This window comes from Orcinus orca, chromosome 13 (genome assembly GCF_937001465.1).
Source record: "Orcinus orca chromosome 13, mOrcOrc1.1, whole genome shotgun sequence".
Classification (NCBI taxonomy): Eukaryota; Metazoa; Chordata; class Mammalia; order Artiodactyla; family Delphinidae; genus Orcinus; species Orcinus orca.
This window is the reverse complement of record NC_064571.1, coordinates 61,744,035-61,768,248: the sequence shown is the minus strand read 5'-3', so window position 1 is coordinate 61,768,248 and position 24,214 is coordinate 61,744,035. Positions and strand designations below refer to the sequence as shown.

General features: G+C 45.6%; 1 protein-coding gene across 3 annotated transcripts; it reads right to left on the bottom strand.

Moving 5' to 3' along the window:
- Window positions 1-264: 264 nt before the first annotated feature.
- On the bottom strand, window positions 265-23,521 carry CDC42EP3 (CDC42 effector protein 3). Of its 3 annotated transcripts, none has more exons than XM_033419264.2 (2): window positions 23,383-23,521; window positions 265-2,264 (listed from the first exon to the last, which is right to left on the bottom strand). In XM_033419264.2, exon 2 carries the CDS (start codon window positions 2,026-2,028, stop codon window positions 1,264-1,266), a length of 765 nt encoding a protein of 254 aa, XP_033275155.1. In that variant the 5' UTR covers window positions 2,029-2,264; window positions 23,383-23,521; the 3' UTR covers window positions 265-1,263. The 3 variants fall into 3 exon arrangements, with proteins under 3 accessions (XP_033275155.1, XP_004265095.1, XP_033275154.1); XM_004265047.3 differs by lacking the exon at window positions 23,383-23,521 and adding an exon at window positions 22,731-23,028; XM_033419263.2 differs by lacking the exon at window positions 23,383-23,521 and adding an exon at window positions 14,691-14,709.
- Between the last annotated feature and the right edge of the window lie 693 nt (window positions 23,522-24,214).

Below are 24,214 nucleotides of genomic sequence, written 5' to 3'. Positions count from 1 at the left end.
GAGTTTTTGAGAAGTTGGCATCAGTGCTGACTTAAAAAAAAAAAATTCTCATCTCACATGTTCATTTTTCCTAAAATTGAGGGGCCTTATTTTTAGAATCTCAAACCGTTGGGCAATAATCAAAATTACTGAGTGGGTGGAAATCACCTCTTACCTTATTTTAAAGGCTCATGTACACTTTACAGAAGCAATTTTTCTAGCCCTGGACTTGAAGAAAATATAATTACTGTCTTATGTTTTTGTTTATTACTATAACCAAGCAAGTTGATTTTAACATTTACTCTTTATTGTGTTGTATGAAGTACCTATGTAATGCAAGTATGTACTGTACTAAAATACCCATATTTCCAAATAACGTTATGTGGTGTAGCCCACAGTCTCTGCAGAAGCATTGTGAGTAACCTGTGCCTTTACACTTTACAATCCATTGTTGGCTGATGTGAAAAGTATGATAACAGATGAAGAAAAAAAAAATAAAGCTAAGTATGAATACATTTTTCCAAACATACACATACACAGCTTAGAATGGAATCCCAATGGAAAGTCAAATGACCATATTTGATGTAGTACCTATAAGATGTAGACTCTGCAATAAAGAGCCAAAGGCACATAAAAATATATTTTAACTTTAAAAATAACTTAGTTACAGTAATACTTTGCTTGTGTCTTACCAACATGTAGCTGACAGTCAAAATTTCGCAATATAGATATAATATATAGAGATATATAAGAGCTACAAGCAAATCCCCAAAACCCATAAAGTTGTTCAAATGTGAAAACAGAGAAAAGTTTTAACACTGAAGAATTTGCTATGGTGAGCCCAAACGATATAATATAGAAAAGAGTCTAGAAAAAAGGCGTGGGTGTTAAATAAATTTTGACTTCCTCTCGCTCAGAAAATGCCAGAGTACTGTAAAGGTCCTTAATGTGACTGGCACAGCCCTTCATAAGTAGTGCCAGCCCTGGCCAAGCCAGATTTCTTATGTGTCTGAAAACAAAAAATGTGAGCTGTACATCAGCAATGCCCGCCGAAAATGGGTTCTGACTCACTTCCTCTCTTTGCCAGGACAGGTTTGTTTTTTTTCACTGTTTTTGCAAACAGGGTATACCAGGTAAAAAAATATTTTGTAGGAAAGTTATTTTAGAAAACCCATCACATAACAGCAAGTATAGCCAGCGAAGCTCTTCTCTTTGTGGTTAGTTTTGTTTTGTTCTGTTTTTTGATACCTTTTACCCCAAATGAAAAGAGCCGGCGGTGTCCTGTTACTTATTTTTATCCATGACATTCAGCACCTCATCTAGAAATGAGGGCCCAAGATCGAGCTGCAGGGAGAGGAGGGAACCCGTGAGATCAGAGAGGGACTCCTCTGATTTAGTCTTTTCCTTGACGAGCTCGCACGGGGCGGAATGGTCAAACATGTCCTCGGCCGCCCAGTCGGGATACTGTTCGGAGAGGCTGGAGGAGTGGCTGCCCCTGCCCTGGCTGGACTGGGATGCGGACCCGCTGGACCCCCACGAGACGTCCCCCTGGTGGACCGTCCCGTTCTCCAACAGGCTGCTTTCCTCCGGAGCCTTCTCCTCCATGACCGGCTCACAGCTAAGCCGGGGCAGCTTTCCCGGCCCTAAGGACTCCTGTTTGGAACTGAATGTCACCGGTGACAACAAGGGCAACATGAGTGCCTGGGACCCTCCGATGGTTGGGAGGGAGATGGCATTTTTGAGCACCGGAGAGGGCGTTTCTGTGAACATGGAGTCGGAGGTGCTGTTGGCCCGGAAGAACTCGTTATGCCCAGGGAACTGGCCCATGCGTGCTTTCTCCTGGTTTCCAGGTAGAAGCTCATAGTTGCCTTGAAGAAAGGAAATGTCTCCAAAGACATCGTGCTGGCCCTCTTTGCCAATGTGAATGGTGTGGCGGAAGTCTCCAAGGGGAGGGCTGATCATATCTGGAGACAAGATGTCCCTCAGTTTAAATTTCTTTCCTTTCTTGTTATTGGCAGCTTTCAGGTAAATTGGGGTCTTGGCTGGCATTTTGGAGTTTGAGGATGTCGATTTTGCAAAAGGGGAAAAGGGCGACTTTCTTCACAGATGTTATATGTTTCCCAATATCCTTTTTGATAGGAACTGTCACATCATTTTTCTCAAGTAGCTCAGAAGTGGCTCTGAAATGAGATGGAGGTCTAAGAGGCCTTCCTGGACTTACAGCCAAGCAGGGCTTTCTGGAGAGCCGGTTACATCCGCCAGTCCCTTCCACAGCATGGAGAAACCTGGAAGAGAGACCAAAGCAGGTTATAATTAGCTGACCCTTCAGGGATCACTTGGGCTTGACTTTTTCACTTTTTCAAGAGCCTGTAAATAATGGCAGGACCAGTTCCCATCTGAAGCCAAACTTTATTTTGTTTCTCTCCATTAAGCAGGATAAAAACTTTGATCTTAACAAGGGTCCACTAATCTTAGTCTTACTTCAGGGGAAAAAAGAAAAAAGGGAGATAAAGAGAGATTAAAAAACCCAAACATATGACATCAGCACTTTTTAAATATGGTCATGGACACAATTTTCTGGATACGTCTGAGATTTTAGTCCTTTTCCTCTGTTATAAGAACTGCTCTCTGCACATGAGCAGAGTGATTTCAGCTCCTTAGACACAACTGACTTTGTTTTAAAATATATTTTCTCTCTTGCATTGGCGTTCACACTAGCAAGACGAAGAATATTTTGTTGTTGATTGACTTCTTTATATAAATAAAAATGCAATACAATGAAGTCCTATAAGGAAAGGAACTGGAAATATCATTTACTAAGTGACAGTAAAGCTAGTATCCAACAAAATCTCAGTGAAAATGCATTCTTACAGTTGAGAAAACTGAGATTCGGAAGTCAAAAAAAAGGAACACCCTTTCTCAGTAACATAAAGCCATTATGGAAGTTGGAGCTGGAATCAAGTTGTGGCAGAGAGAACGGGGCTGTCAAAAATTTCAGGATTTTAACCTAAATGGGAAAAGAATTTGAAGAAGAATAGATACATATATATGTATAACTGAATCACTTTGCTGTACACCTGAAACTAACACAACATTGTTTATCAACTATACTCCAATATAAAATAAAATAAAAAGATTATGAAAAGCAAAAAATAAATTCAGGATTTGGCGACATTCTGAAATGGAAGGAAAAGAACAAAACTGCTTCTTTTTCAAAGAGAAAAGTGTGATCATACATAATAGGTTGGGTCTTCACTTGAGAATACTTTAGAAACATTTGCTGATAAGCTTGTATCCTTTCCCTGTGGTAGGCAGGGTTCCAAGTAAGTGGCCGCCTGGTGTTAATGCCTTTGTGGGTAGAACCTGCGAGTTGCTTCTAAACAAGGTGATGAGATGTCACAGCCCTGATTAGGTTACATTATAAAAGATTCCGTCTTAGCAGACTGGAGGGAGGCTCCCTTTACTGGTTTTGAAAAAGTAAGCCACTGAGAGAGGGCATATGGAAATGAATTCTGCCAGCAACCTGGGGGAACCTGGAAGTGGATCTTTTCCCAGTTGAGCCTCCGATGAGACCATAACTCCAACCCCTAGTTTACAGCCTGATGAGACTATGCATCTAAGCCCTGCCTGGACCTCTGACCTGCAGACACTGTGAGACAGAACACAGGTAGGGCTGTAAGCCACTATGTTTGTAATTTGTTACCCACGTAGAAAGCTAACACACTCTCCCTGCACATGCTATATGACACAATTAGAAGTGATGGGCTACAAGAAGGTTTGGGGCTCTCGTTTTACAGATGAGAACCTCTTCATCTCTTGAAAATAATCCTCCAACTCTTCAGTCACATCAGCTGACGTGGAGAAGCTAAACCCTTCGCCACTGTGGGAATTCCTAAAATGGCTCTGCTGTGACCTCTCCCATTGGGCTCTCCTCCCCCTGGCCGCAGAGCAAATAAATAAGTAAATACTCGGAGGGCTGGGTTAGATGGTGGCTTGAGAGCCAGCCACATTTGCTTTGTAGCAGCTGGAGGCCGTCTATATCTGCCCCATATTTTTTTCCTTTCAGCAACAGTTTTAAATTCATTTGCCTGTGGCAGATGGTGAGGACTCTGCTCCAGCCAGGTAACAAGTAGCTCTGTTTGGGAAGTGGCAGGCACCCAGGCCTAAGGAGGCAGAGAAGGATGAGCTGGAGAGACCACCCCTACCCTGGCTCTGGGAATGGGGAGGAGGCCAAGGTGGCATGAGGGTTTGCACCCAGTGCAGGCTACTCTGGAAGTTGCCAGATAAGACCACACACTCCCCGGAGGTGCCTGGTGGGTTGGCCTTCCCACTTCAGATTAGGAAGGCACAGAGATACCATGTTACTAAAAGAGATGCTTGATACCAACTGAGTAGATGGGGAACCCTAGCATGGGAAGACATGCTTGTGAGTCTGACATTCTCATAGTTTTAACTCTAATTTGGGTCTTGTAATAGTAACAGAAGTGGAAGCCCTGGGTCTTCGTGCTAAAACATCAATGTCCTTCCCCTCTAAGTGCACAACAGCCCAGGGCCCCTGCCACCCAGGGTGCCTGGTGTCGCCTCCCTGCCCCTCTAGGCACAGTATGATGACCACCTGCAGAAGCAGCTAGGGCGCTGGGCCTGCAGAAGGTGGGGGGCAGCCCCGAAGAACAGCTGCCCACTGGAGCTGTGTCCTCAGTGCACAAGGCCAGGAGGGCAGCTGCCATGGAAAGATACAGTGTGTCCACTGCAACTCCAAGGCATGTGAGGGCTGCATGTGGTCAGCTGGTGGAGCCAGGGTTATGCAAGGCCAGAACCAAGGCATGGCATTCATTTCAGATTCTTTAGAAAAACAAAAATAGCACGAAGATGCAGCTAGAGTGCTTCTCTGCTCCTCTGACTGGATCACTCACATTCACCTTTTACCTGTACAGCAACTGGGGATATTGGGGAGCAAAAGTGAGGAGAAAAGGTAGAGGGTATGCCTGCTACACTTGGAAGGCCCAGTCCTCAGTCCCTGCCTGGCCACAGCCATGGCCATGGGCCCTGCAGGCCCCTCAGCAGAGGCTTGCTCGACCTGGTAGAAGCTGGGTTTTATGTCAGTGGAGTGGATGCAAAGGTGGGAGACAAGCAACAAAAAAACAAAGAAAAAAGTAAGAAAAGGGTTGGTGAGCAGAGGCTAGATAAGCTGCAGGCAGTAGATTATCAGGAGTGGGAAAAGAAAGGAGATACCTTAAAAGGCATTTTTCTTTCTTTCTACAAATATTTACATAGTATTTACTGCATGACAGGGATGGAGGCTTCTAGGACTTTGGAAACAGTAATTTGTATTGAATTTGTATTGTGTGCCAGGGCTAGGAGCCCTCCAATTCATTGGAAGTTAAGGGAATTTGGTGCAAAAATGTCAGTTTTACAACTTTAGACAAGTTGATGTTTGTGACATGGTGCTGGGAAAATATCTGAGAGCTCTGACCCATCCATCTATCTTATCTGTTATCTTTCCTCCTCCAGCTCAGGGGCAACCATGCTTGATCCTGGGAGAGACAATCCAATACCCTGACTGCTTCCTCCCCTCCTTTCTGCTTTCTGAATGTTCTGGGCTCCTTGGCTTATCAGTCAGTGGACAGCCATGCCCCAGGCTGACTGCTCAACAACTTCTATGCTGTTGCTAAAGCAGGAAACTGCAGGGTGGTTTCTTCACTGGGAACAATGTGCCTGGTCCTGGAGAGGGTATGTGTGCATCTCATGGGAACCACCAACGTGTCATATGACAAGAAATGTTTATTGAGAACGCCTCTATGTGCTAGGCACTGTTCCAACCTTTGGTGTGTTCTAGCTCACTCACAAGAACACATGTTAACACCCCCATTTTACTGACGAAGCATCGAGGCACAGGCTTTGCCAAGGCCGCACAGCTACTAGGCACTAAGCCAAGTGGCTGGGCATGGGCTCCAGACATGGGGGTCTTGCCATTTAAGGAGCACACTCCCTGGGAAGTCAGTCAGCTCCCAAATGGTGAAGGGGGTTCCTTCCAAAGCCTCTTTAAGATACAAATATGTGATAACACGATGGGCTGATAAGAGTGGGGAAGCATGCACAGGTCTAACCTCAGTGGAATGCAGTATCTATGAAAACTACAAATCACATTCCTTAGGCCCCGGAATTCCACTTACAGAGATTTATCCAATTTACGTATACGGGAAATAAGGAAATAATACATATACAGTGTTGTCGGTCCAGCATAGTTTATAACAGCCAAGAGTTGGAAACAACTGAGAATTCCCTGGTAGTCCAGTGGTTAGGACATGGAGCTTTCACTGCTAGGGGCCCGGGTTCAATCCCTGGTCGGGGAGCTAAGATTCCACAAGCTATGCGGTGCGGCCAAAAAAAAAAAAAAATTGGAAACAACCTAACTGTCCACCTTTAGAGGACTGTTTATACAAATTAAGGTGCATCTGTACAAATGAATATTACACAGGCCTAGAAAAGGATGAAGCAGCTCTTTATATGCTGATATAGAAAGAACTTCAAAGACCTATATCTTCAAAGGAAAAAAAAGAGAGGTGCAAAAGTGTGTAGATAACATCTGTACTGGCTTGTATGTAGATAAGCTTTCTCTGGAAGCATACACAGGAAATAATGGTGAGGTGCCCACGGGGAGAGGAAGTAGATGGAAGGGGCTAAGGGTGGAAGAGAAACTTTTCACTGTACATCCTTTCATGATTTTGGATTTCTGAACTACGTGCATGAATTAGCTATTTAAAAAAAATAACTACGAGGGTTGTTTTGGGCTCAGATTGCACTTTCCTGCAGAGACAATTTTATACGTAGGTCCTAAAAAGTCTACCGAACCCATAAGTCACTGATCATAATGCAAAAAATATTATGGGAAAGTGAGTTCAAAAGCCAAAATCTTAAGGCAGAAGGCCTCACGAGAGGGCTGAGCCTCATCTCACCTGAGCTTGTCAAAGGGACAGATCATTCTTTTCTGTGGTGATCAGGCCTTCACCAAAGAGGCTCCACTAGTCTGTATTTGTAGGATGGAAAAGGTCTCAGAAGAGGTTTTTCGTCAGAAGGAAATGAGAAGAGGGAAGAGCCCCAGGATGCTGGGGAAGGTGTGGGTGGCAGGGTACCCATGTGGAGGGAAGCACAGGCAGGTGGAGGTACTGGGGCTCAGGGGTATAGCTCCTTCTCTGAGAGATGGTGGTGATGCAGATGAGCAGCATTTTATGATGGAATGGTCCTAAAGGCCACAACACGAAATCCCGTCCCTCCTCACCATTTTCTGAAAAGGAGACTTGGGCTCCTGGAGGCTGCTGGTGGCTGACCCACGTAGTAGCAGACAGAGCAAGGGATGAATCAGAGGGAGAGCCTGAGTCAGGTGGACACCCAGGAGGAGGAAGCGGGAGAAGAAGACAGGAAGAGCTAAACCAAAAGGGCTTACAGGCCTGACTAGAACTGGAGAGCCAGCCCTCCTGGGTGTTCCAAGATCCAAATGAAGAGCATTTCCAGCCTTTGCGTATCGGTCAGGACTCTACCACCATCAACAACTCTCCACACTTGGGACTCTCCTGCTCTCCAGCTTTCCTACATTGCCATCATTCCTCCACTCCCACCGTCTTGGAAAGAGGAAGGAAGAAAGGGAGGAAGGGATGAAGGACTGGAGGGAGAAAGGAAAGAAAGAAAGAAAAAGAGAGAGAAAAAGAAACCATCCTATGTGTAGACCTTTCTCAAAACGCTGCCCTTGACCCTGAAATCTGAACTCTCCAAGATTGCTGATTCCGTTCTCCGGAAGTTCTTAGATCACTGTTTGCTCCTCTTCCCCCGCTTAGATGACATTTGAGGTAATATTCATCTTGGAAATTATAGATTCCTCTGAAAACAAAGGTTCCAGCTCCTGGGCACTGGAGAGGAGAGATTGGCCAACAAAAGGGTTCAACTCCCCAGTCAGTCGCCTGTCACCGTCTATCAAGGTTAGAGAGGATGTCCGGCAGATGTGTGGGCGAGAAGTCCAGCTGCAAAGGCACAGACCCCCACTCACAGGAACTTGTGAGAAGCTCAAGGGTTCCAAGACACAAAAGGACTCAGGAGGAAGTTGAAAGCATGGTTTTGATAAGAAAGGCAGTGTCAGGTGGTCATTCCTGTACCAGGCCAGACAATTCCAGTTTCTTACATGTGACTGATTTAAGCATAAGTGACAGTGCTAACAAGAGAAATCAACACAGAAATAATAATTCAATGAAGAAAAAAACTGAAGTGGCCACCCTTCCCTTCATTTCCTTATCATCCTTTTGGTAAAGAGAATGATGCTGAAAAGACCAAAACAGGGCAGCAGCCAGGAGGTGGGGGAGAAAAGCAAAGGGTTATGAAAAAGTCACACACTCAAAAATCAGTCCCTGGATGACCAGAGTTGACAGTACTGGCAACTCACAGGGCTCTGAAAAGAACAAAGGGGTTGAGATTTTTAAAAATTCCATTTATTTTAAGAAAGGAATGTTTGGTTTGTCTACTAATTGTTTTTAGATTAATTCTTAGGGGACAGAGAGGATAAAAAGGTTCTTGCATCCTGCACAATAGGTTGCAATGTTAATCTAAAACACGCATGCATAAAAACAGGGCAGGTGGGGGGGAGGCATGTGTGTGTGTGGCTGTCCTGGGGGACCTGTGGGCCTTTTCCTTTCTTCAGCTTGCAGGAAGTGAGTCTGCACTGGACTTCCCCTTTCTTGCTTAGTTGTCACGTCCTTCCAAGACCCCCTAACTTCCTATCACTTTTCGCTTTGTCTCAGTGTTGAATCAGCATGCCCTTCTTCCTAGCACCCAGATGCAGCACCGCTGCACCATCTGGGCCCCAAGCAAAAATACTTGGTTATTCCTCCTTTGTGCCTGAGGCAACAGTCCGAGGGAAGGATGGTGGCATGGCCAAGAACCCGCCACCCCTTACACCCACAACCATCTCTGGGGTATTGCTCTCCGTTGCCAACATAGGGAAGTCAATTCCACTGCGATGAGCCCTGGAAAAGTGTATTTCACCCTGGGCTTCACACTTTAAAGGGATAAAGGTGACCTGGAACATGTTCCTACAGGTTCCCAGGAGTCCAATAGGGAGACAAAGGGACTCCGTCAGGACACGTGAGAAGGTGAGGCGGAGCAGCTTAAAGAAAACTCAAATACTGAGGGAAAATGAATCTTCAGGGATCTGAAGGATTGACTGAACTGTAGTGGAAAAGGGATTAACTTGTTCAGTATGAGAGGCCCTAGGGCTACAAAAGCAGAAGCTACAGGGAAACAGCTTTTGGATCCTCTAAGGGAGAACCCAGGGTTCTGGCAAGATGGAATGGGTTGCTGTGGGAACGGGGCAGTGTACCGGGCATGCATGGAGGATGTCACCGGGCAGCAGCCTTGCCCCTGAGCATCTGAGATGTGCACAGTGGGTGGGGTCTCGTCCCTATTCATTTTGAGTGTCCCACAGGGGAAAACTATCACTGCTCATTTCCTTATGGCTCCACATCACACTCACCCATAAAAAACACAGACTTTTCCTAGAAGACTTTCCATTTGAAGACAGCAGTTATTACTAATATAGGGATGACCAGACAACCTTCTGTATCAGAAATACTAAAATATTATGACGATGAGGGCACTCATGCCAATCCTTTTGCAAACCTCTGTAGGAGTGTGTCTCTGGATCAAAGTATTTTAAAATTCAAGGAGAAAAAAAAAATCATACTACTAGAGATCCAACATTGAACTTACATGAAAATCTAAGACAGAAATAAATGTAACCAGAGAATACCCTGGTAAATGGCATCCTGAAGGGATGCTTTTCATATTTTTAGTCTGTTTTACTCCACCCACGAGAAGATAAAAAGATGCCTTTTCTATTTTTAGATTCTTATCCTCTCCCCATATTATCTGAACTGAGGACATAGCTATATGCTGCAAGGCTATAAAACGCCATTAGCTTAGTTCCCAGCCGCCTGGCTGTCATGCAAATGAACTTATAGCCAGACTGAGTGGACTATTTTATAGACCCACTCAAAGTCTATGCTACATCTCAACCCGCAATTATTCATAAAGGGACTTCTCGTTTATGATTCAGCTACAGCTTGTATTTATTTTTCTTTTACAACCCTGATTATATAGAGACCCACAAATACCATATGGGAGACTCACTGCTAATGTGCATACACTTCTCACATTTATAGGATCTAATTGTACTGTTTGAAAGGGTTTTTAGAAGCAAAATTGGAAGACAGAGCATCCACCTCAAAGTACCAACCCTGCACTTTTGAAGAGAGGCCATTTCAACCTTTCTCCCTGTTAAAATGAGTTATTGAGGAGGACTCAAGACGGATGTGGAGCCCTGGCAGTTATAACGAGGCAGGAGAAGGGCCTGGCTCATTTACCATGACGAGTTTTACAAGGGACTCAGCCTCAGGGCTGGGCAGAAGGACCAAGGCAGAGGCACTAGCTGGTGGATATGAATCAAATAAGACCATTCCTGTGAACTGCTCCCATGCTTCTAGAACTAATGGATCTGACCTGGTTTGTGAAGCTGCAAGGACAATATCAATACAGGATGAGAATCTCACCCTGAAGTTGTCAGCAACATTCAGCTGGGAATTGGCTCAAATCTGAAAACTCAGCTCAAATCAAATAACTTGTAAAGTTGCTTAGCTGCTCACCAAAAAAATAAAAAGAAAAAAACCCCTAATATTTAAGTCAGTAACTATTCTATGAAAACTCCAACTATGGCAATAGGAATATCAAGTGATCCAAACAGGTTTGACAGGTGTCCAGAAATTCAGACTATGGTCACTTGACTCATACTACATATGGTATGGTGTTCTTCGTCCTTTGTCTTCAGAGCACATGTAATTTAGGTCTCTTGACTACTCTTCCTTCCCTAACAGGATGAAGGGACAGATAGGGATTTCCATGCCATCCTCCCATCCTGCTAGGGCCCTTGACAATCGTCCACACTCGTTGCAGGGGCTCCTCTGCATCACACCAACACTGGGTATGTTTGGAACCTGGCAGTGGCCAGTGCATTCTCTACCTACTTCCACGGCAAACCCCACTGTGTTATAAACATGGAGGAGCCAGGATTTCAGCTATGGCTGGACTCCACAGTCTGTGCTTTTAACCACTGCTGATTTGATAACTAACGTGACTGCCGTGGAAGTGGGTTGAGAATGGGAGTGTCTATTCCAGGCTATCTGTCCTGAAGTCTGACAGCACCAAGAGGAAATGATACACTATGATCTCAACATCAGTGAGAGGCAGAGATGATAACCTGACCTTGTCATTAACTAAGAATGAATAAAATGGTCCCAGATACCAGCCTTTCCAACTCACTAGGAATTTTCAGTATTTTTGCCCTTGTCAAAGAATCTCAAAAGGGATTTGACTTCATGTGAAATAAAAGCCATGAGATTAAAATTTTGAGGTAATAAAAGCCCCTGAGTCTCAAGGAGAAAAAAAAATATCCTGTTCTTAGAAAAAAGCGTTAAGTGCTGGTAATTATTTTCCCAGAGGAAACACGTGCATCGTGGCCATGCATCGGGGCGCCTTGTACACCCACAAGGCTTTCGCCGGGACAATGGCTCCGTTCCCTTGCTATTGACACGTGACTTCCCTCCTGACTTTCTGAAACTAAGAAACCTGTGTTCCTTACGTGAATTGTCCTCCCACCTCTTTACCATCAACCATTATTCATAACATCCTCCAAGACCTGCTTCAGTCACTTCCTTCCTGGAGAAATTCTTAAACTTACCTCACGCAATCCAGGCTCATTACTGCCTTGCTTGGAGGTTTTCTTAGGGCTCCTAAAGAGCTTATATTTGTTTTCTTTCCTGTTCTCTTGTGATTTTGGGTCTGATATCTTCTGGTAGGTAGTAAGCTCAATAAGAATAAGGTAGGCAAAGGTGCTATAAAAAAGGAGCCGCTGTTGTTAACAGTCTCTTCTTTATGCTGGATCACTTACAGAGCCTCCTCTTGGGCTGCAAACACAAGAGGCCCTTAAATTTTATTGAATAAGCCCTTTTAGTTTTCCCTATGCCCATCCCTTAGATCAAGGGTCTGCAAATTATGGTAGGTGGGTCAAATCCAACCCTGTGTCTGTTTTTGTAAATAAAGTTTTATTGGAACACACCAGTGCTCATTTTTTAATGTACTACCTTCAGCTCAGTAGTTCTCAACTGAGGGTGATTCTGTCCCATCCCCCCCACCCCTACCCCCGCAGGTGACATTTGGCAATGTCTAGACATATTTTTGATTCTCATGACTGGGGGTGGTGGCATCTACTGGCATCTAGTAGACAGAGGTCAGAGGCACGGCTAAATGAACATTCTATGACGCACAGGACACTGCCCCCACAACAAAGAATTTTCCGGCCCCCGTTCCCTGTAGTGCTGAGGGCTGGAAACTGGTAGAGCTGCTTTCAAATGACAAGGTCAGAGTTGAGTCGCTGTGATAGGCTGTATGTGGCCATCGAAACCTAAAACACTAAACTGACGCTTTATGGGAAAAGTTTGAACCTCTGCCTTAGACGTTGGCATTTTCACAGGGTTGAATGGTGGTTGTCCATGGCCCAGCCCTTAACAATCTTCCAGCAATCACACCCCTGTCCTTGGCCTCAACTACCTCTAATGCTAACTTCCAAATCTGTGTCTTCAGCCTATACATACCTTAGTCTAGACCAGTGCTACTCAAAGTGGATCTATGGACTAGGCCAGTCCATGATGAGATAAGGAAAGAAATTGAAAGTAAGCTTCTAGAAACTTTATGACATAATCAAGCATGCGGATCTGTGGATTTTTCTTATTGGTCAGACTCTTGGCAAGTTTGGGAGCTGTGTATGATCAGGTCTGAGTGGAAACTGGGTGTGGTCCAAGCAGCTACTCATTGTGCCAGGTATCCTATACAATCCATTGGAAATTGAAACAAAGAAACAAAACACTAAAAAACACTGGTCCTTCACAGAAAGAAGCACTGGACTTTTCTCCCCTAGTCTTTCATACCTTTCTCTGTTGCTTCCTTCAGGTACTTCCCGTTCAGCTTACCTCTGATGGAATTTGCCATCTTTCCTCCTCTTGCCAGCCCTCAGCATAGGCCTCCTGTACTTTTCCCTCTCAGTAAATGGCAGGAAGTCACCCAAATCCAAAACCCAGCTGTCACCCCCGACTCCTCGCCCTGCCTCATTCTCCACATCAAGTCCTATTACTTGTCTCCTCTTGTCCATCCTACTGCCTCATGCCTCAGCCTCACTTGTAGCTTTCACGATCTCTTGCACAAGGGCATTTGCCTTCCCACCTGTCTCCTTGCCTTCAACCTCATCTTCCACTTTATGTTTCTATCAGAATGCACCATCTAGAATGCTCCCTTAACCTTGAGTGGCAGGCCCACCCTTACAGCCTGGAGATAAGATAGCCTGTGAGGCCCACTTTAGCAATCAGGGTCTCGCCCAACCCTGCAGCTACATGTCCAGCCAGTCCTCAAGGCCTATACTACCCTTTTATACCTCAAACCCACCAACTCTCACACTATACTGCAATTACTAATGTCTACTCCACTAGGCTGCCTTCTCTTGGGAACAGACTATATTTAATTCATGGCTGGTACTGAACAAATGTTTGTTAAATGAACAAATGAGAAAGTTTGAGATTGCCTTGACATCTTTCCTCTTCAACCCTGCCTGCCCTGCTGAAGATGCAATCTGAGTCTTTCTGTGACTCCTACAGGAAAATAAATTTAAAACATCATCTAGCAAGGAGCTGTCATCTATTTTCTTGTGGCAAAGGGTTTCTTTCTTTTCCTTTCTCTATCCGTGCAGGGTTAGAATTTAACAGCTTATCAATGTGAGCCACAGTAATTCTACAGACTCATACAGATCATTGAGATTAAGGCAAAAAATATTTGTTGACATGCTATTTCAAAGGGAAAAGACTTCCATCCATGACTGCCATGTGCAAATAGAGTCTTAGAGAGACAGGCAAGACTCTAGAAAGATCTGACAATACATTTCCCGGAATGCAGACTTACAAGTTACATTTAAGCCAATCTTAAAGAATGAGGCCCAGGAGAAACAATGAGCTTGCTCGCCTGACCTCTCCTTTCAAAAGGAAATGGATTAAGGGGAAACTTGGATTATTTAGCCCAAGATATACAAGGGAACCTGCAAGAAACTGTATAATGAACATTCTACAGAAAAAGATTGTTTTAATATCAGTGTATAACTAGCACAGATCAAGTACTTAAAAAAAAAAAAACCACCTATTAAATGAATGAACACATGGGCAAGCAAAACAGTAGACAGAGCTCTCACTGCTATTCTAGGCCTTAGGGGAGGAAAGAACTGGGTGAAACGTTGAGCCAGCCCTATAGGATTCTTTTACAACTCCAGACCATATGGGGGCCAGTTACCTCCTGTGTAAATGGGATAATCACCCCAAACTCGTCTATCTCTCAGGTGATTATAAGAGCTGAGTGTGAAAATCTTCATAGAGTGCTATGCAAGCACAAAGCATCTTTATCCCAAATGAAAAAGCAGAACATCTACTGAAATACAGTGCTAAGGAGGGGAACCATTCTAATTACCAAAATAACCATATCCATTTTCTCCTTAAAATGTCTCTGGCAGTCACCAATATATGATTGCAGATGGGGCTAAAATGATTTGTGTCTGCCCTGTGAACAACTGGAATTCTTACCTCCAGCTTAATTAGAGAATAATTCTGTCAGCAGGACACGGAGCTAACTTCTTTACATGTACATGTATCCTTTATCTCCAAGGGTAATTCCTCCAGCCTTGAGAACAAATGGGACTCCTTTGAGTCAGGAAAATTACAGCCAATGATTGGTCAGATGAAGAAAAATTTAAAGGCATACAGTTATTTTCTTTAAATATTTGGTGAGCTGTCAGGTGAGAGGGAATCAGTACCATTTGAAGAAAAGAATTAGGTGTGTGATTAAGGTTCAAGGAGAGGCCAGGTGGGGCTGGATGGGAAGAAGTCTAACGAACTTGAGTTAATCAGCTTAAAGAATGGGAAAGGCCCATCAAAGGAAGTTTTCCAGCTGAGCCTGAGACTGTGGTAGGAATTCCAGAGGGGAGGGAGAGCATTCCTGCACTGGGAGAGGAGTTTGGGGAGATACCCGCTAGTCTGTGTTCCTCATTTCAAGTAGCAGCCCCCGGTATGTGCACATAAGCTTCATGTGCACACAGACAGGTAATAGAATCATAGATTTGTGTTTGAGATTTATTTATACTTAATAAAGAAAACGGATGTTAGAGTTCTAGCTTCTAGGGAATTTTAAGAAAAAAAACAATGCTTTTTAGTGAAGTTAAGACTATCCTTAGAATAAAAATACTTTTTACTAGTTTATAAAATTTTCATTATCTTTTCTCATTTTCCTGATATTAAGGGTACAAAGCAATGCCAATGACTTTCTCTGAGAGCCTCAGCTTGCTCATCTGTAGAGTGGAGATAGTAACGGTGTCTTCTTAGCAGGAGACGACACATACAAAGTAGAAATAGTTGCTAGTGTACAGCAAATTCAGGTTTGCTTTTGGAACTTTTATTTCCCCCCAATGTTTCTGATCTGCTGTTGGCTGAGTCTGCAGATGCAGAACCCACGGATACAGACAGCCAACTGTATAATTCCTCATTCTACGAAAAAAATGGAATTGGGAAAAAGTCACTGTTTTACTCCCCATACTGCCCCTGAGATATGTCCGGCAGTGGCAGTACCTGCCCTGTCAGGTGAGCCCACAGCTTAAGGGCTTAAGAGGAATACAGAACAAAATCCACCCACGAGCGTAAACTTCTACTAAAACTTATGTAAGGCCAAAAATCAACATTAGTTTGGAAAACATTTCACTCTGAAGTCATCTGAGAGCAGGAAACGAGTTTCCAGTTCGGTGCAATGCCGTGCACAGTGGGACATGTGGCTTGAGCTGATTCATTCAGCGAGCAGCAGGCTTTGGAGAGAGCCTTCCATATGACTTCATCCAGTCCCTGGCTAGTCATTCACCTTCCACAATGTCCATTCAACAACGAACATCTAATAAGGACCTACTGAGTGCCAGGTACTATTCTAGGAACCGAGGCTACAGCAATGATGTGCTCACAGAGCTTACGTCCCAGCATGGAGACAGATGATCAGTGAGCACACCAATGATGAGTGGCTCATGCAGGCATGGCTGAGAGGTCTAGGTGAGCATTAGGAAACAACAACGCTCATCCTTCCAGCACCGGGACTGCCCAGTCTGTGCTGTAAGCGGACACACGGTGCCGAGCCACCACAGTCACACCTGGGCAGGAGAAAGCTTCAATGGAGGTTGGAACAGCCCGGCCGAGAAGACTTTGAGGAAGTTCTGGTGGTGGCCTGATTTTCAGAGTACCTTGGATGATCATTATCACCAAAACCAAAGGATTGGAGGAACCTCCTTTTGAATTTGAACATTTGGTAGCCTGGGAAGGAATAATTTTACTACGGTCAGACTTAAGCTTGGGTAACTGAAAAGGATTTCTGGCTTAACAATGCTAAGAGAAGATAACACAGGTAGGACTAGATTGTCCATTTTTTCATTAAGTCCTATTGTAAAAAAGATGAATGCCAAGCTAAACTAGGTTCAGTCCCTACTCTCAAAAGAGCCAGTAGTCTAGGCAGCCACAAGGGTCAACAAATGATCATTTAAACACAATCAGTGTTAAAATAGGAGAAGGTACAAGACACTATGGAAAATGCCTCAGATACAAGGAAAAACCAAACACAAAAAAACAGAATCACAGCTGTTTAGAGCCAGGAGAGAGCTTGGAGAACTTCTACCAGCTTCCTCTGCACCCCCATCCTTCCCCTTGCACATCTTCCCAGACAGAACTTACCCAGAGATGGGCAAGGATTCACCTTGTGACATAGCTGGCCAGTCAAGGGCTTACCCCCGTCTCCTGCTGTGTTAAAAATCAATGTTACGTGTCTGAACTGCTCCTTGGCCAAAAAAAAAAAGTTAAAAAAATAAATAAAAAGGGAAAGAATTCACATATATTCTGAAATGGCAAAGCCACATTTTACCTAAAAATGACTTTGCTTGTTTAAAAAGTTGTGTGTAGCCTAAATGATTATAATGGATTTGAACAGAACGGGTCTTTTTCAACTAAACACACAGTCATCTATCATTGGCATGATGCATCTACAAATATGACCTTCAGGTTGTCACCAGAACATGACGGATTCCCAAATGTGTAAGCTGTCTAAATAGAGGCCTGACTTTGAAGTTCTCTGCCCTCCACATTGGCTTGGGCTGCCCTGCATGGATTTGCACTAGGTGTGTTTTTTAACACAGGGTTTTACATATTAGTATAGTAGTAAGACTGCTATGCTAATAGGTGTCACTGATCCTGGCTCACTGGATTCTAGAGCTAGAGATGATCGGAAATCATCTAGAACCAAAACCTTCATCTTAGAGATGAGAATAAGACCCCAAGAGGTCACAACCTGGGTCAGAGCTAAGACCAGAACCTATGTTTTCTGATATCCAGTCCCTCTGTGATTGTCTCCACTTAATTCTGCATGAGTTTTATCAAATAGAATGGCGGGGTGTTTGCTAGCATCTTCTAGTGCGTTCCTGTGTCTCTGGCCCTGTACACCCTGCGGTTCTCTAAAAGGTTCTTGAGTTCCTTCAGCTCTGTAGGGCAGGCTACAGCGGGTGGTGTCTGCCTCTGGCTTGATGGTTCCCAAAGTGTTTCTTGCTAGACTAGTCCTGGCAGCTGCTCTGTGGGCAAAATGATTTGATAGACACTATCTCCGTGTGGAGATTCACTGTACCAGCGACATTCAATGCTCTGAAAAGTCCTGCAGGGAGGGACCTTCATCAGACTGGTTTCCCAAAGAATCCTCTTCTGATGCTATTCCTGTCTCAGAGTTCACATGAGGTGGTGCTGTATTAGCTAACTGCAGGTGTGTGATCTCTGTAACACTCTAACAAAGAATCAAAGGCTAGAAGATTAATGATGACTTTCTCAAATATGCAAATAAAACCCAAACCACTGAAAATCCAGGTTTTAAAAAATTTAAAATTTGAGGTTCAAGCATTCTACTATTAATTCATGACTTGATCAAGAAAATACTAATTTGAACTCATCAGCCCTTAAACTCATCAGTTTTCTTGGCTATTCAGACATAGCAAACTTTCTAATATCAATATGATTTGTATTATAAAACTGTATGCTTTAATTTAAAAGACTGCTCTTCCACCAGAGGTACTGTCAAACTCAGTCATCACTATGAGACTGGGTGAACCCGGGCACTCAAGAAGTACAATAAGGCCAAGGAAGGCATCTTTTTCTAAAGGAAAGAACATACCTGACTTGCTGTAGAACTATTTGGCTACTGATATTATTTATTCTGGTTTGTGGGATGCTGTTTTGGTTTGTAACCTTGAAAGGATGGGGGCAGGAAAAGGGGAGATTCCAAATGGAGGTAAAGAGTCCTAACGCTGTTGCCTTCGGTTTTGAGACAACTTGGGTTATTTCAAGCCAAGACATCCTTTCCAGAACCCCTGCTTCAATCTGAGCAGCCTCCCACAGCTCATCACAAACCCACAGTATCAAAGGCAGTGGAGGCCAGGCAGGCCCCTTGGGTTATCCAGGGCACCCCTCTAGGTTTCAAAGGCCTCCTTGCTCTTTCACACCAGAAGGTTATCTGGCAGGGTCTGGGGCATGTACAGAACTTAGAACTGTAATGAGGCCTGACTTCTGCCAAGGACAGAACCTTCCTGCACACCTTGCTTGTGGTTCCTGCATCTTGCTTTAGCTCCTCTTGGGGCAACATCACGAGTGCCAGGGACTGCAGGGCCAGGCACCATGGATGTGGTCACCAGTCTCAAGGAGGTGACTATCCAGATCGGTTACTGGACCCTGCAACCCCCTGACCTCTAGAACTTCAAAGTAAGGATGTGTTCCACACACTAAACTCCACTTCATGTTTGGGTCCTGATATTCCTAGTAAATCTGTTTGTTTATGGTATAAATTAAACTGCTCGGGTTACCGCTAGCAGTTTGATGCTGGATCCACTGCAGATGACTACTGGCCATACTTGTGAGTTGAACTATCTTCAATAAATAAAATAATTCACATGGTATTCCCAAAGGATGGCAATTACTGTCATCTTCCTTTGGGCGGTGGTACTGTGAGATACAGTGTACTGCGAAATGAGTTCTCTGTCAGAGGCCAAAAACCCTTAAAAGAGTCTGATTTAATAGCTTCCCTGGCCTTCCTCCCTGTTGGTGAGGGTGGGGTATTTATTTAGCATAAGGTCAAACCTGAGTTCAAACCTGATTCTGCTACTTACTTAGCTGTGTGACCATGGCCAAGTTACTAAACCTTTCTGAGCCTGTGTTCTCATCTGGAAAATAAGAACAATACTATCTACTTCAGAGAGCAGTTGTGAATATTAAGTGAGACAACAAGTATTAAGCACCTAAGGAAACAACAAAAGCAATAATGAAAGCATCAACTTTTTATTGGGTCTACTCTGGACCTGGCCTGTTCTGAGTGTGTTCTTTTTTAACTCATTTAATCCTCAGAGTAATATTATCCTCATTTTGTAACTGATAAACTGAGGTACACAGGCTAAGTAATTTGCACCAAGTCACACAAGTATTGAGTGCCAGGGCCAAGATATGAACCCAGACAGCCTGCCTCAGAGGCTCTTAACTTCAGGGTTTTTCCCCATCTCCTTAAGCAGAAGATGCTGATCTTTGTGGAAAACTGGCCAATCATTCATGCACATACTGGGTTGCTAAATTGCATATGCATGTTTAGGTATGTTCCTTACTGTGTAATTTGGGGCAAATTATGTAAGAGGTCTTTCCACACCTGTAAAATGGGGATATTAACAGTGCCTTCTTCATAGAGTGATTATTAGAAATAAATGAGTTATTCAAGGTAAAGGGCTAAGAACAGGGCTTGGCACTTAGGGCAGGCTCCATGTAGGAAGTACCTTTGACATACAAATTCACTGAACAGTGGGATATATTAGGAGAGTTCTTTGGCTTCGGTGCTTGGTAAAGATTTTGTGGCTGGCTTAATCTAGTAGTTTCAAATGACTATACTGTCCTTGCTCTCTGGCAAACATAACTGCATTTAAAAAACAGATTTAGGGGCTTCCCTGGTGGCGCAGTGGTTGAGAGTCCACCTGCCGATGCAGGGGACACGGGTTTGTGCCCCGGTCCGGAAGATCCCACATGCCACGGAGCGGCTGGGCCCGTGGGCCACGGCCGCTGAGCCTGCGCGTCCGGAGCCTGTGCTCCGCAACGGGAGAGGCCACAATAGTGAAAGGCCCGCGTACCGCAAAAAAAAAAAATAGATTTAAGTTTTTATTCCATCAGTGAATAAACAGGTACACAGGGTTCTAGTTAGAAAGAAATTAGGCCCAGCTTAAATAAAATCAGACTGAAAGCAAGAATTTTCATAATTTAAAAAAAAATCAGAGCAGTCTTCCTAGAGGTTTTTCAGGTTATGAATCGGAAGTCCACTCTCTGGATAAATGTTATGGCTACTGGGCAAAGAGCTTATGAAAAATTTATGGCCTGGTAAAAGTCTTTTGGTGATGTAGGTTAAAACAACTTTATCCCCAATGCTGTTGAACACCACGAATTTTAGAAGGGAAAAAGGGCAGCTTTTGTGAACATGTTGGACATAAAACACCACTTTAAAGGAAAAGTTGGACAGCAGGTAGGACAAACCAGCTCATGTGAACAGTTCTGCAATGATTTTTATGGCATTGTATTTATTCATATTGCACCACGTTTAAATTTACAATAAAAAGCAAAAAAATGTGCAACACTTATTACTCTGGCTGTCTTTACATGTTCCATTGAGATACAAAACAGAATTTCACTGCTCAGATCTTAAGGGAAGGGGGAGCTCATCTTATTTCATGTCTGTAGCTGCTGCCACAGTCATAGCACCATGTTCCAATCATGGAATTCATAATGTAAATCTCTTGCAGATGATAACCACTGGAAAACAGGAACTGCCATGGATCCAGAAAGGCTTCCAAATTTCTCCTCTAATGTTCTTATCTGTGAGCCCAGAGGCTGGTACTGAGTGTTTTATTCAATGATTGATGCCTGTTGGGAAACCTACATTCTTTAAGAGACTTAATGAAGAACTCTCAACCATTCCTTGGTTCTTTGACTATTAGTCTTTATCATTAATTTCACATGTGACAATGCCAAACATTTCACAACTGCCCTAACTTATCTCTGAGTGTTTCAACCTAATCTGAAAACATACCTGTGTAGCTTATTCTTAACTGTCAGAAGAGCTCATAACAGATCTTAGCTGGTATCAAAAAGAGAATCTCTGGAACTGTCCAGAAAAGAAGCTGCATTTCCTTGGTCGTTAGATGAAAGATCTTTTCGAAGTTAGGTTATAGGAGTCTTTTAAATTGCCTTAGGGATACCCCTGGGGCATCATCAGGGCTTCTAGGTGAGCCTTTTGTCTCCCCGTGCTTCCCTGGGAAGTCCCCAAGAAAGGCTTTCCTATTCAAATCTGCTGCTCTCCTGATTTGTGTTCTTTTTTAAAGGCAGCGCCCCCAAGAAACTCTAGGATACTACTGTGAAGCCTAAGAGCTGGGGGGTGGGGAGGAAACCTTTGTCTCCGTAAGACACTCATAAATTCCCTCCCCTTACCCAGCACCTCCCACCCCACCACCTAGCACGCATCAGCGGCGACTCCCCCAAATACACCAGGTCTGGAAAGATTCATGTTGCAATACCCTTCTGACATTCCTATTCCCGCCCTCATTTTAATTCACTCACTTTTTTTTTTTTTAAACAAAATGTAATTACTTGACTGTCAGCTTGGGCTGCACTCTGGGGCTTTTACTCCTTTCAACACAGCTGCGCTCCCGGCTTTGATGCTGCTGTCCACGCAGCTTGTCCCAGCCACAGCCTGGCTCTCGGTAATGTAACATTCAAGTGCATATTTATTTTTAAACTGACCTCTCAGACTGTACAGTATAAAGGAGGTCCTGCCAAAAAATATGCTTCTTTCTATTTATAAGATGAAACACATGCCTCCCGAAGTCGAGAGGGGGATGGAGTATAATAATCCATAACGAAAAAATGGCCAGATCCATTCGTCCTTACATGTCCGATACTTGTCAAGATACTTAGTTTCAAGGAGAAAGGGGAAAAAAATATTGAAAACACTTCAGTTGTTCAGAAACCACCGTACCAAAAAAAAAAAAAAAAAAAAATCGACTGCCAGATCTGCAGGGTGGAGCCCCAGGCACAATGCCCCTCGTCAAGTGAGGAGAGGGCACCCAGCGGGTATTGCCACCTCAGATCTGCACCGTGCACCCTGTGCAGCCCTGATGCCAATCCTCGGTGGGAGGGGAGCGGTAGCAATGTGCGGCTTGTTCTCAGATGGAAAAATGCAGTACGCGCCCAGAATGGCTGTCAATAGCTCGGAGGGTGCAGTGTAGCCGCGCAGCCTCACCCTGAAAAGTGGTGGGCACAAACGGTGGAGCTCTGCGATCTGGTCGTGCCGCTCGCACCCCTCCCAGTTTGCTTTATGTCCCCTTTGATCCGTTGGACACCAGCTGGAAGGGGATGCCCTAGGTATCCCTGCTCCCTGTGCATTTCCAAGCCTAGCCCCCCGCGCACGCCGGAAGCGGCCACGGCCGCCGGTTTGGACATACTCACGCGCAGAGAAGAAGCCGTGGGCAGGCAGCAACTCACCAGCGGCGCCAAGGATCCCAGCCGCTGACACCGGGGCCGGGCGCCGCAGTTCCCGAAGGCGCACGCAGTCCCTGCCCGCCACGCGCAGATCCAGCCGGGTCGGCCGGAGCGGCGCCTGCTCACAGCATTATGTGCTCGGAGACGGCGTGAAGGCGCCCAAGGCCGGAGTCTCCGAACTCTCCCCCAGCTCGGGCCCCACCGCTGCCCTCCCCGCCCTCTCGGACCGCGGCCGGGAGAGAAGGTGCAAACTAGACTGAGCGCTCCGCAGCCGTACTCCCGTACTGAACCTGCGAAGGGCGGGGCGGGGCGGCGCGGGGCGGGGCGGAGGGCGGGGGCCGCAGGCAGACCCTTCTAGCCGCTGTACCTGAGCCCCGGCCCGGAGCGGGCGGACCGGGTTCACCGGCGGACCGGGTTCACCCGCGGCCCGGCCTGCGGGCCCCCAAAGGACAATGGATTTTCATCGTTACCGCCCCAGCGCCACCCCCAGGGATGCGGCTTCCCTGCGAGAAGCTGCGTTCGGCTCCCTCGGCACAAAGAAAGGTCTCGGGACGCTCGGTTCGAAGAGGGACCCAGGGTGCTAGCTCCAGGGTGCCCGAGGACAAAGGGACTCCGCCCGCACCCCGGACACCTGTACAAAACCTTGTGCGCCCACCTCTCTTCGTCCCAACGATCCGATCTAGCCCGGCAAGGCTCCGGCGCGGCGGCCGGGGGGCCCTCGGGCAAGAGAAGCCACCTGACCGCGCCGCCCCGGCCCGGCCTCGGGCCCCCGGGCCACTCGAAGCCCCGGTTTGGGGGGGAGGGTCGTGTTCTGACAGTTTCCAGCTTGATCCCCTTGGAGCTGCCGCCAAAACCCGGAGAGTGGATTTGGCGCACTGGAGACGCCAGGGGCTGCTGGCTGAGCAGGGGCAAGCGAACAGCCGACGCTGCAGGTTTTTCCAGTCCAGGGGGAGGCGTTTCCTCTCCCGCGGGGTCCCTAAAAGAGATCTGCCTAAAGCTGGGGCAAGCGGGTGGCGGCCGCCCCCGGACGAGCGACGGGGCGCAAGTGGCGCAGTGGCTGGCCCTGGACCGTAAAATTCAGCCCTGGGCGGCACCTGCGCCCGCTGCGCGCCCAGCCCCTTCGCCCGGAGGCCGAACGTGGAGCCGGTTAATTAATTTTCTTAATCCGTCTCCGTCTCTTCCTCCTCGAGTCTTCGGCCTGGGGAATGAGTAGGCGACAGGAAACGGCGGTGTTTTCCGGTCGTTAAGGTCCCAGCCCGCATGTTCGGCCTGGGGAGGGGACTGGAACCCTGGAGAGTCGGGCTCTCAGGGCCCGACCCCAGCCCCGGGACTCTCAGGTTGAACGGAAATCCTGGCACAAAGAGCGATCCTCCAGGGGACCTTGACTTTCCAGAGCGGTATCAGCTTCAGGTCATCACAGCGACGCCCCTGGGTCTGTCTGCAACCTTGAAGGATGCATATTAAGCCTATGTTGTAAACCTTGTCTG

Bases quoted from the DNA above. Each gene is read 5' to 3' on its own strand.
- CDC42EP3 (XM_033419264.2), bottom strand. From the start codon at position 2,028: ATGCCAGCCAAGACCCCAATTTACCTGAAAGCTGCCAATAACAAGAAA.